The 13,534-nt window shown below is 42.6% G+C and overlaps 1 protein-coding gene across 3 annotated transcripts in view; it reads right to left on the reverse strand.

The window, feature by feature from the left end:
* Positions 1 to 467: 467 nt before the first annotated feature.
* Positions 468 to 13,534, reverse strand: part of GNPDA1 (glucosamine-6-phosphate deaminase 1) — an 86,242-nt gene continuing 73,175 nt past the window's right edge. For all 3 annotated transcript variants that reach the window (XM_069244704.1, XM_069244705.1, XM_069244706.1), the window contains one exon: positions 468 to 2,053. In XM_069244704.1, the coding sequence (XP_069100805.1) occupies positions 1,953 to 2,053 (101 nt within the window). In that variant the 3' untranslated portion in view covers positions 468 to 1,952. The remainder of the gene's footprint in view (positions 2,054 to 13,534) is intronic.

Consider the following 13,534-nt stretch of genomic DNA (forward strand, 5'->3'; position numbering starts at 1 on the left):
TTGCATCCCAAGGTTAAATTATACAAGACATTCCCTCTTGTAGAAATTGTGGCATATCTGGCCACAGAATTTAAGAAATAAATTTTAGACATATATTTGAAATTTTGGACGTTCGACTTAGGAAAAAACATCTACTCATTCAATTTAAACTTCCACAAAATGTGAAACTCAGAGGAATTCTGTAAAATGTTTCAGAAAAGAGGAGTTCTGAATTGCACCCAAGCATAAGCTCAGTATCATCAGGGAATTTATCATAATGGAAAGAGGGGGTGCACAATGTGTGAAATCTCCATTCTGTATAAAAACAGGACCAAAAGTCTGTGTTTCAAAAAACTTCACCTTGATCTCCACAATCTCTGTCAGCCAATAACTGTTCATTCCCATCTCATTATCATCAGCACTTCTTCTTAAAATCGAGAAAACCTTTTGGTTCTTAGAATCAAAATAAAACTAAGAAGAAAGAAATATGCAAAATAATCACAAATATGGTTTTAATGCCAAGTCTGCATTGCTACTTTATATAAAATATATTCCCATTACAAAACATAGGCAAAAATATCCATGCACTTGTGTGTTCATGTCATAATTCTTTACACATTACAATTGCCAAGAAGGATCAAAGACAAAATATCACATCATGTATACAGAAAGGATAAAGAAGGTTAACTGAAGTTCAGTAAGTGATGCACTGAAACTCGAACCACTATTTTCATAGAACTCAACAAGACAGAAAAAACAAAGGAAAGCAGAGAAACAAAAAGAGGCAAAACATACAGTGGAGCACAAGGCCAAGTACTGTAACCTACAAATTTCAGTCAATAAAGTTAGTGTATGGCTGAAGATAGAACCACTGTGGAGCAGACAAAAGGGGCAGGGTGGAGACGACAAGAGCACCAAAGTCTTAAAATGATAATGGACTTCTAAAAGCATACACTCAAAAGGGATCACAGTATCACTACTAAATAGACAGATAAACATAGTAGATTTTCCTATACAAAGTGTTTGTAATGTACATTATATGTTATTGATTAGAAGATTTTTCACTTCAGAAAATGCAAACACAGGAAGGCCTCAATGATGGTTTAAGAATCATCCAAGAATCACTAAACATTATAAAATGTTTAAAAATTTGATATTCCATTGGCTGGTTTCAGACCACCAGTCTTTAAATATAATCACAATCTTACACTTACTCTGGTTCCCTTATTTTGTTCTAAGATTAGTCCCTTGTAATAATGCTTTCTACTGAATCCAGAATGGGCTGACTGCATGTATCCCACCTTTACTCACGTCACATTTTCATAGGTTCCCATGTATATTCAGAAAGTGCATTCAGTTATCTTTTAAATAAAACATTATGAGCAGCTATTTATTTAACTTCCCGAACAAACCCTACACAGTCACCAGATTACAGTATCTTGATCTTCAGATTAATATATAGTGAATATTTCATTAAAGCTTACAAAAACGAGAAAGCATGGAGATCACAGATTTCTAGGACTAGTTGCTTTTATGAGCTATTAGTAATGCACAGTTTACACATTTATGAAATTGGAAAATTCATTAAGAAAAGGTTTGCTCAAATTAGATCTTTTGCATGTGGAATCCAGCAGGTTTCATATAGAACCATACTCGAGGTTTGCCTTGCTAAATACTTTTCAACAGTACTGTTTGAATAACTGAGCACACCACTTTGGACAGCTTCATTCAGCCATTTCTAGTTGAGTGGCAAAAAGGCTACAAAATCACTAGAAGATCTATACAGCAGCAGAAATCTAGAATTTCAGTTTAAGATCAGATAAAAGTTAAAACTCTAATTCAATTTCTCTGACTTATAATCACTGAGTAAGCAAAGACCTTTCTGAAGAAGCAAAATCTGATCAAAAGCTCTACTTGGCCTCGGATGGATTTTGAGCTGTAGGGGAACACTGTCAATCGCCAGCACAAGGTGGTCAGTCACTGTACGGCTTCTTTGCTGTCTGGCTGATCTCATTCACGTTCTCCTTCATGCTGTACAAGGGGTCCACAAGTTTGTTGTGCACGTGCATTAAACCTTGAAAAGACAAGGGCAAGCATTTAATTTGCAGATGACCAAACAGTGTCCAAAGCAACACAGGTTCTCTTCTACATGAAATACCACATGTTTTAACACACACCTCGAAGGTTACAGGGACATTGTAGCTTGATTTACATTCTACCCACACAAAACCATTGTAATTCAGCAGGTATAGTTATACTTATGTTAAGAAACTATAAGTCATGGCCTAACATCACTTAACAGCATGAGTAATGGTTTCTTATAGATTTTCTAACCTAGTGATGATAGCCACTCAGTATTTATAGTTAGGCCTGCTTTTCCATAGAAAGAGCGTTGTTTACTAATAACTTTGGCCCCGTTTGACAAATCTTCACAAAACTTTCCAAAAAATAAAAGAAGTTCAGCCATCTCCTGCGAGAGCGACTGCTCTGACTAGCTGCCAGCAACATGAGAAAAATGTCCATTACAGGACTCTGGGACTTGGTCCTCTGTCCGAAGTAAGAAAAAAAAAAAATAATGATATAAGGGGACAGGATAGGGATACTCTGACCCCTTAGGCCAATTTACATGCAACTAAAACGGCTACAGGCTCCCGGGGAGGTGGGAGGGCGCATGTGATCTGCAGCCCAACATGCCACGAACAGATGTACACTGGGTAAGTGACATTTTCCGTTCAATGGCATGTGTAGCTGCAGATACACATGCTGTGCATAGACTACAAAGCAGTAATCTCCCCAAAAGCGGTGGTCAGCCTGTAGGAGTTGAAGTTGTTTGAAATAATGTTCTTAGTACAGCCTGTCCTACTGTGGCTTGTTGTGTTGCTAACACATCTACACAGGAATGCTTAGTAAATGTATGGGGCGTAGACCAGGTGGCTGCCTTACAAATCTCTGTCATTGGTATATTACCAAGAAAAGCCATTGTGGCGCCTTTCTTTCTAGTGGAGTGTGCCCTTGGAGTAATCGGTAATTCTCTTTTAGCTTTAAGGTAACAGGTCTGAATGCATTTGACTATCCATCTGGCAATGCCCTGTTTGGATTTAAGGTTATCTGCATGAGGTTTTTGGAAAGCTACGAACAATTGTTTTGTTTTACGAAATTGTTTTGTTCTGTCAATGTAATACATTAGCGCTCTTTTAATGTCTAATGTATGCAATGGCCTTTCTGCTACTGAGTTTGGTTGTGGAAAGAAGACTGGGAGTTCCAGTTTGGTTTAGATGAAACGGTGATATGACTTTTGGTAAAAATTGTGGATTTGTACGGAGAACCACTTTATGTTTATGTATTTGTATAAAGGGTTCTTGAATAGTAAACGCCTGTATGTCACTAACTCTTCGAAGTGAAGTGATGGCTATTAGAAAAGCTACTTTCCAAGTCAAAAATTCGATTTGACAAGAATGCATGGGTTCAAATGGTGGGCCCATGAGTCGTGTTAATACAATATTAAGATTCCACGAAGATACTGGTGGTGTCCTTGGGGGTATGATTCTTTTTAATCCCTCCATAAAGGCTTTAATAACTGGGATTCTAAAAAGCGATTTTGTATGTTTAATCTGCAGATAAGCAGATATTGCAGTCAGATGGATTTTAATGGAAGAGAAGGATAGATTTGACTTTTGTAAGTGTAGTAAATAACTTACAATGTTTTGTGTGGAGGCGTCTAATGGCATAATTTGATTAGCCTGGCAGTAGAAAACAAACCTTTTCCATTTATTAGCGTAACAATGTCTTGTTGTGGGTTTTCTTGCTTGTTTAATGACCTCCATACACTCTTTCGAAAGGTTTAGATATCCGAATTCTAAGACTTCAGGAGCCAGATTGCTAGGTTGAGTAATGCTGGATTGGGATGCCTGATCTGTTGTTTGTGTTATGTTAACAGATCTAGTCTGTTTGGTAGTTTGATGTGGGGTACTACTGATAAGTCCAACAGTGTGGTGTACTACGGTTGGCGAGCCCACGTTGGTGCTATAAGTGTTAGTTTGAGTATGTTTTGACTCAGTTTGTTGACCAGATAAGGAATGAGCGGGAGAGGGGGAAAAGCATAAGCAAATATCCCTGACCAGCTGATCCATAGAGCATTGCCCTTGGACTGAGTGTGCGGGTACCAGGACGCGAAGTTTTGGCATTTTGCGTTTTCTTTTGTTGCAAACAGATCTATGTTTGGTGTCCCCCAGTGGTAGAAGTGATCTTGTAGAATCTGGGGATGTATTTCCCATTCGTGAGTTTGCTGTTGATCTCGGCTGAGATTGTCGGCTAACTGATTTTAAATGCCTGGTATATATTGTGCTATCAGACGAATGTTGTTGTGAATTGCCCAATGCCAATTTTTTTGTGCTAAGAGACACAGATGTGACGAGTGTGTCCCCCCCTGTTTGTTTAGATAATACATTGTTGTCATATTGTCTGTCTTGACAAGAACGTGTTTGTGGGCTAGAAGGGGCTGAAAAGCTTTTAATGCTAGAAATACTGCTAGCAGTTCTAAGTGATTTATGTGAAGTAGTTTTTGTTGACTGTCCCATTGACCTTGTATGCTGTGATTGTTGAGGTGTGCTCCCCACCCAATCATGGAGGCGTCTGTTGTGATAATGGCGTGAGGCACTGGGTCTTGAAAAGGCCACCCCTTGTTTAAATTTACAGGGTTCCATCATAGAAGCGAAGAGTGTGTTTGGCGGTCTATCAACACTAGATCTTGGAGTTGACCCTGTGCCTGTGTCCATTGATTTGCTAGGCACTGCTGTAAGGGCCACATGTGTATCCTTGCATTTGGGACAATAGCTACGCGTGAGGACATCATGCCTAGTAGTTTTATCACAAACCTGACCGTGTATTGTTGGTTTGGTTGCATGCTTGATCTTATATTTTGAAACGACTGAACTCTTTGTGGACTTGGAATGGCAATTGCTCTTTGTGGGTTGAGTGTTGCTCCAAAGTATTGGTGTATTTGGGATGGTTGTAAATGTGATTTTTGGTAATTTATGGAAAACCCTAGTTTGTGTAGAGTATCTATTACGTATTGCGTGTGAACGTGACATTGTCGTGGAGTGTTGGCTTTTATTAACAAATCGTCTAGATATGGGAATACGTGCATGTGATGTCTCCTTATATGAGCTGCTACTACAGCTAGGCATTTTGTGTATACCCTGGGGGCTGTTGTTATTCCGAACGGCAGCATCTTGAATTGGTAATGTTTGCCTTGTATTACAAATCTGAGGTATTTCCTGTGAGATGGATGGATGGGTATGTGAAAATACGCATCTTTGAGATCCAGTGTTGCCATGTATTCCCCTTCTTTTAGTAAGGGGACTACGTCCTGAAGTCTAACCATGTGGAAATGATCTGATTTGATGAAGAGATGCAGTGTTCTGAGATCTGAGATAGGCCAACGTTTTGTCTTTTTTCGGGATAAAGAAATACAGGGAGTAAACTCCTGTTCCTTTCTGGTGATAGGGTACTAGCTCTATTGCTTCTTTTGCTAGCAGTGCTTGGACCTCTATTTGTAATAGGTCTAAGTGTTGTATAGATATTTTGTGCGTTCTTGGGGGAACATCTGGAGGGAATCTTGTGAACTCTATGCAGTAACCATGTTGGATAATTGATAGGACCCACGTGTCTGTGGTAATGTGTGTCCAATTGTGGTAGTATTTGGTTAATCTACCCCCCACCGATGATATGTGTTGGGGAAGTGTGACATTGAAGTCGCTGCTTGCTAGGGGTTGGCTTGGCAGGCTGGAATTTCCCTCTTCCTTTTGGGAACTGTCCTCCGTAGGAACCACAAAACCCCCATCTCTGGTACTGAGATTGGTAGGTGGGTTTTGTTTGGGAGGTGGATGGTTCTGATGGTTGCTGTCTAAATCCTCCCCTAAACTGTGGTTTCCTAAATGTTCCCCCTATATTGAGAGGAGTAGAGCGCGCCCATGGCTTTGGCTGTGTCCGTGTCCTTTTTCATTTTTTCTATTGCGGTATCCACTTCCGGCCTGAATCGCTGATGTTGATTTAACGGCATAGTCAATACCGCCTGTTGTATCTCTGGTTTAAACCCAGAACTTCGCAGCCATGCATGACTTCTAATTATTACTGCTGTATTGACAGTCCGTGCCGCTGTATCAGCCAAGTCTAGTGCAGAGCGGATTTGGTTGGTTGATATGGCTTGTCCTTCTTCAACCACTTGTTGGGCACGTTTTTGGTGCTCTTTCGGCAAGTGCTGGATGATGTCTTGCATCTCGTCCCAATGCGCCCTGTCATAGCGGGCAAGTAGGGCTTGTGAGTTGGCAATTCGCCACTGACTGGCTGCTTGCGGTGCCACTCTTTTCCCTGCTGGTCGAATTTACGACTTTCCTTATCAGGGGGTGGCGCATCCCCTGATGACTGCGAATCTGCCGGTTTCCTTGCAGCCCCCACAACCACTGAGTCCGGAGGGAGCTGTTGAGTAATAAACACTGGGTCTGACGGGGGTGGTTTATATTTCTCTTCAACCTTTGGCGTGATGGCTCTCCCTTTTACAGGTTCTTGGAAGACCTGCTGTGCGTGTTTAAGCATGCCTGGTAACATTGGCAAACTTTGGTATGATGCATGCGTGGATGCCAGAGTGTTAAACAGGAAGTCATCCTCCACCGGTTCAGAGTGCATTGTTACTTTGTGAAATATTGCTGCTCTGGTCAGTACCTGCTTGTAGGACGTGCTGTCCTCTGGCGGCGAAGGTTTTGTTGGATAACACTCTGGGCTGTTGTCTGATATTGGTGGGTCGAATAGATCCCAGGGGTCTGCATCGTCTTGAGTCATCCCAGTATGTGTGGGTGACTGTGCCATTGGTGTACCCACTGGTGACAACTGTGGTGATCAAAGTGGGGACGTTTGTAGTGAGAAATGTGGGGGTGGTGAACTTTCTCTAACCACTTTGGCTTTTGGTTGCATCTCAGTCTCATAAAAAGCCAGTTTTCTTTCTGACTTGAGCGGAGGGATGGTTTGTATCTTCCCTACGTCTTTTTGGATTTCTAACCTTTTGCTGAGCTTGGTCATTCTCTTCTAAATCCAGTTCCTGCTCAAATCTGTGCCTTTCTTTGAGCTGTAGAGAGAGCCCTTGCTCTTCCGTGTAGGAAGTCCGTTTCGGCTCCAAAGCCGGCTTTTTCGTTTCCGAAATTCCCATCGAAATTGTCTTTTTCGGCTCAGATAGGCTCTTTCGAGGCTTGCTCGCCTCGAGCACTCAATGCCAAATCTTTTCGGTGCCGGTTTCTCGACCGGCGTCGGAAGTCTTCAGCAATGTTTTGGCCTTTTTCGGTGCCGATGTTACTTGGTCACCTTCTTTTCTGTGGGTCGAGCCATGGCCTTCTGGCAGTGGAGTCCCTGAGGCCTTGTTTTTTGCTCTGACCTTGGGTGTGGGACGGGGCAGGTGTACTCACTTTTTGCGCCGCCATCAAAGGTTGATCCCCGTCGGATTCATCCGAGTCCGAACCTTGAATGGATATCCGCATCTCTTCTTCTTCGACGTAGAGATGCTGTGTCGGCTTCGACGCCATCTGTAGTTGTCTTGCGCGTCGATCCCTTTAGGTGTTTTTGGATCAAAATGCTCGGCAGGCCTCACAAGTATCCTCTCTGTGTTTGGGCGATAAACACAGGTTACAGACCTGAAGCTGGTCTGTAAAAGGATACTTGGCGTGACACTTCGGACAGAAACGGAAGGGAGTCCGGTCCATTAGTCTTCGACGACAGGTCTGGTAGGGCTGACCAGGCCTTGGTTAAATGCGGAACCCCCAAAGGGCCGCCGAAGCGGTCTTGTTGTCGGTGCCGATGTGATGATACTAAACCGGTGCCGAGCGTAAACAATACAGACAAATTTTTATGATTTTCTAAGTTTCCCGATTCGAATTACGGAGCGAAGAGGAACACGTCCGAACCCGATGGTGGAAAGAAAACAATCTAAGATGGAGTCGACGCCCATGCGCACTGGAGCCGAAAGGGAGTAATCACTCGGTCCTGTGACTCGAAAAGACTTCTTCAAAGAAAAACAACTTGTAACACTCCGAGCCCAACACTAGATGGCAGTAACAGTGCACAGCATGTGTATCTGCAGCTACACATGCCATCGAACATATATATATATATATATATATATATATATATATATATATATATATATATATATATATATATGGAAAATGTCACTTACCCAGTGTACATCTGTTTGTGGCATTAGTCGCTGCAGATTCACATGCTGTGCACAGTCCGCCGTCTGGTGTTGGGCTCCGAGTGTTACAAGTTGTTTTTCTTCGAAGAAGTCTTTTCGAGTCACGAGACCGAGGGACTCCTCCCACTTCGGTTCCATTGCGCATGGGCGTCGACTCCATCTTAGATTGTTTTCCCCGCAGAGGGTGAGGTAGGAGTTGTGTATGTTAGTAATAGTGCCCATGCAATGGAATGAATACGTATGTACATAATAAAAAGTTAAAGTAATATATTTACAAATGTACAAATGTTTAAGATCTACTTCTAAACGGCTACAGGCTCCCGGGGAGGCGGGTGGGCGCATGTGAATCTGCAGCGACTAATGCCACGAACAGATGTACACTGGGTAAGTGACATTTTCCGTTCGATGTCATGTGTAGCTGCAGATACACATGCTGTGCATAGACTAGTAAGCAGTTATCTCCCCAAAAGCGGTGGTTCAGCATGTAGGAGTTGAAGTAGTTTGGAATAATGTTCTTAGTACAGCTTGACCTACTGTTGCTTGTTGTGCAGTTAGCACATCTACACAGTAGTGCTTGGTAAATGTATGAGGCGTAGACCATGTTGCTACCTTACATATTTCGTTCATTGGAATATTTCCTAGAAAGGCCATGGTAGCACCTTTCTTTCTGGTTGAGTGTGCCTTTGGTGTAATAGGCAGTTCTCTTTTAGCTTTAAGATAGCAGGTTTGAATGCACCTAACTATCCATCTAGCAATGCCTTGTTTTGAAATTGGATTTCCTGTATGAGGTTTTTGAAAGGCAATAAATAGTTGTTTTGTCTTTCTAATTAGTTTTGTTCTGTCAATGTAGTACATTAGTGCTCTTTTGATGTCTAATGTATGTAGTGCTCTTTCAGCTACAGAATCTGGCTGTGGGAAGAACACTGGTAATTCTACTGTTTGATCCAAGTGGAACGGTGAGATTACTTTTGGTAAAAATTTTGGATTTGTTCGTAGAACAACTTTATTTTTGTGTATTTGAATAAATGGTTCTTGAATGGTAAACGCTTGAATTTCACTCACTCTTCTTAGAGATGTGATGGCAATTAAAAATGCAACTTTCCACGTTAAGTATTGCATTTCACAAGAGTGCATAGGCTCAAAAGGTGGGCCCATGAGTTGTGTTAAGACAATGTTGAGGTTCCATGAAGGAACTGGTGGCGTTCTTGGTGGTATAATTCTTTTTAGGCCTTCCATAAACGCTTTTATCCTAAATAATGAAGTTGAGTGCGTAATTTGCAGGTAAGCTGAAATTGCAGCAAGATGTATTTTTATGGAAGAGAAAGCTAGTTTTTCTTTTTGCAGATGTAGTAAGTATCCTACTATATCTTTTGTAGATGCGTGCAAGGGTTGAATTTCATTATTATGGCAGTAAAAGACAAATCTTTTCCATTTATTTGCAAAGCAGTGTCTAGTGGTAGGCTTTCTAGCCTGTTTTAGGACCTCCATACATTCTTGTGTGAGGTGTAAGTGTCCGAATTCTAGGATTTCAAGAGCTGTTGCTTGTGTTGTGTTAACAGATCTGGTCTGTTTGGCAGTTTGACATGAGGTACTACTGACCGGTCTAGTAGTGTGGTGTACCAGGGTTGTCTTGCCCATGTTGGTGCTATTAGTATGAGTTTGAGTTTGTTTTGACTCAACTTGTTTACTAGATATGGAAGGAGTGGGAGAGGGGGAAAAGCATAAGCAAATATCCCTGACCAGTTCATCCATAGCGCATTGCCCTGAGACTGATGTTGTGGGTACCTGGATGCAAAGTTTTGGTATTTTGAGTTTTCCTTTGTTGCAAACAGATCTATTTGTGGTGTTCCCCAAATTTGGAAGTAAGTGTTCAGTATTTGGGGGTGAATCTCCCATTCGTGGATCTGTTGGTGATCCCGTGAGAGATTGTCTGCTAACTGATTCTGAATTCCTGGAATAAATTGTGCTATTAGGCGAATGTGGTTGTGAATCGCCCAATGCCATATTTTCTGTGTTAGGAGACACAACTGTATTGAGTGTGTTCCTCCTTGTTTGTTTAGGTAGTACATTGTTGTCATGTCATGTTGTCTGTTTTGACAAGAATGTATTTGTGGGTTATCATGGGTTGAAATGCTTTCAGCGCTAGAAATACCGCTAACAGTTCTAGGTGATTTATGTGTAACTGTTTTTGCTGCATGTTCCATTGTCCTTGGATGCTGTGTTGATTGAGGTGTGCTCCCCACCCTGTCATGGAAGCATCTGTTGTTATCACGTATTGTGGCACTGGGTCCTGGAAAGGCCGCCCTTGGTTTAAATTTATACTGTTCCACCATTGAAGCAAGATGTATGTTTGGCGGTCTATCAACACCAGATCTAGAAGCTGACCCTGTGCTTGTGACCATTGTGATGCTAGGCACTGTTGTAAGGGCCGCATGTGTAACCTTGCATTTGGGACAATGGCTATGCATGAGGACATCATGCCTAGTAGTTTTAGTATTATTTTGACTTGTACTTTTTGTTTTGGATACAAGGTTTGTATTACATTGTGAAATGTTTGTACTCTTTGTGGACTTGGAGTAGCAATCCCTTTTGCTGTGTTGATTGTTGCTCCCAAGTATTGCTGTGTTTGGCACGGCTGCAGGTGTGACTTTGCGTAATTGATTGAGAAACCTAGTTTGTGTAGGGTTTCTATGACATATTTTGTGTGTTGTGAACACCGTTTTAGCGTATTGGTTTTGATTAACCAATCGTCTAGGTATGGGAACACATGTATTTGCTGCCTTCTGATATGTGCAGCTACTACTGCCAGGCATTTTGTAAAAACCCTTGGCGCAGTTGCTATTCCGAATGGCAACACTTTGAATTGGTAATGTATCCCTTGGAATACAAACCTTAGGTACTTTCTGTGTGAAGGATGTATTGGTATATGGAAATATGCATCCTTTAGGTCTAGTGTTGTCATGTAGTCTTGTTGTTTGAGCAGTGGGATTACGTCTTGTAGAGTAACCATGTGAAAATGGTCTGATTTGATGTAGGTATTTAATGTTCTGAGATCTAGTATCGGTCTCAGGCTTTTGTCCTTTTTGGGTATCAGGAAGTACAGTGAGTAAACTCCTGTGTTTAATTGATCTTTTGGTACTAATTCTATTGCTTCTTTGTGTAGCAATGCCTGAACTTCTAGTCCTAGAATATCTATATGTTGTTTTGACATATTGTGTGTTTTCGGTGGGACGTTTGGAGGGAATTTGAGAAATTCTATGCAATAACCATGCTGGATAATTGCTAAGACCCAAGTGTCTGTTGTTATTTCCTCCCAATGTGTGTAAAACTTGTTTAGTCTCCCCCCCACAGGTGTTATGTGTCGGGGATTTGTGACCTTGAAGCCACTGTTTGTTTTGAGGAGTTTTGGGACTTTGGAACTTTCCTCTGTTTCTTTGAAACTGTCCTCCTCTATATTGTCCCTGAAAACCTCCCCGCTGATACTGGCTCTGGTAAGTGGGCTTTGTTTGTGAGGTTGTGGCTTCTGTGCTTTGCCCTCGAAACCCCCCTCGAAATTGTGTTTTTCGAAATGTGCCTCTGCTTTGCGGGGAGTAGAGCGCGCCCATGGCTTTGGCCGTGTCAGTGTCTTTTTTAAGTTTTTCAATTGCAGTGTCCACCTCCGGCCCAAACAACTGCTGTCCGTTGAATGGCATATTCAGCACAGCTTGCTGTATCTCTGGTTTAAATCCTGATGTACGCAGCCATGCATGCCTCCTTATCGTTACTGCTGTGTTGACAGTTCTAGCAGCTGTGTCTGCAGCATCCATTGCTGATCGAATTTGATTATTGGAGATATTTTGTCCCTCTTCGACCACTTGCTGTGCTTTTTTTTTAAACTCCTTTGGCAAGTGTTCAATAAGGTGTTGCATCTCGTCCCAATGGGCCCTATCATATCTGGCTAGCAAAGCTTGCGAATTTGCAATACGCCACTGGTTTGCTTGCTGCCTGTGCCGCCACCCTTTTACCTGCCGCGTCGAATTTCCTACTCTCTTTATCTGGAGGTGGCGCGTCTCCTGAAGTATGAGAGTTGGCTCTTTTGCGCGCTGCTCCAACTACAACAGAGTCTGGTGATAGCTGTTGTGTGATGTACACTGGGTCTGTTGGTGGCGGTTTATATTTTTTATCTACTCTTGGAGTAATGGCTCTCCCTTTGACAGGCTCTTCAAACACTTGTTTGGAGTGTTTTAGCATTCCTGGCAACATTGGCAGACTTTGATATTGACTATGCGTAGACGACAGTGTATTAAAAAGGAAGTCATCTTCAATGGGTTCCGAGTGAAGGCTGACATTGTGAAATGCTGCTGCCCTTGATACCACTTGAATGTAGCCTGTACTATCCTCAGGTGGCGAGGGTCTTGCTGGATAGCACTGAGGACTATTGTCTGACACTGGTGCGTCGTAGAGGTCCCATGCGTCAGGGTCATCTTGACTCATTCCCGTATGTGTTGGGGATTGCATCATTGGTGGAGTGGTTACCGGTGATAGTTGTGGAGAGTGATGTGGGGATGGTGGTGGTGTTATTTGTTTAGCCACTTTTGCTTGTGGCTGTTTGTCCTTGTCCTTGCTTTGGAAGGCAAGTTTTCGTTTCATTCTGATTGGGGGAAGAGTGCTGATCTTCCCTGTATCTTTTTGAATAAAGAGCCGCCTTTGCGTGTGATCTGGCTCTATTGTTTGTAATTCCTCTTCAAATCTGTGTGTTTTCATTTGAGAGGACAGTCCTTGTTCCTCTGAATAGGAACTAACTTTCGGTTCGGATGCCGGATGTTTCGGCACCGAAACCTTTTCTGCTGCTTTTTTCGGCTCCGACAAAATCTTTTTTCTTTTCGCCGTGGTGCCCTCTCGGTGCCGACTAACTTCGGTGCCGCTGTCTTGGTGCCGAATCTTTTCTGCGCCACTCTCTCGGGCCCGAGTCTGCTGCGTGCCTGTATCTCGACCGGAGTCGGATGACTTCGACACCAGCTCGCCCTTTTTCGGTGCCGATGGACGGTCACCTACTTTTCGGGTTAAGCCATGGCCTGTTGGCGGTGGCGTCCCCTGGGCTTTGTCAGTCTTTTCGTGAGTTTTTTGTTTCGACGTCTTACTCACGGTTTTCGGCGTTTCTTCTGGATCGGCCTCCTCCGAGTCCGAATCCTGGATGGAGAATGTTTCTTCCTCCTCCTCGAAACACCCTTGTCCTGTCGTCGCCGACACCATTTGCAGTCTTCTTGCTCTTCGGTCTCTGAGTGTTTTCCTCGACCGAAACGCTCGACAGGCCTCACAAGTATCCTCCCTGTGTTC

The sequence above is a fragment of the Pleurodeles waltl genome, chromosome 7, assembly GCF_031143425.1.
Source record: "Pleurodeles waltl isolate 20211129_DDA chromosome 7, aPleWal1.hap1.20221129, whole genome shotgun sequence".
NCBI classification, from domain to species: Eukaryota; Metazoa; Chordata; class Amphibia; order Caudata; family Salamandridae; genus Pleurodeles; species Pleurodeles waltl.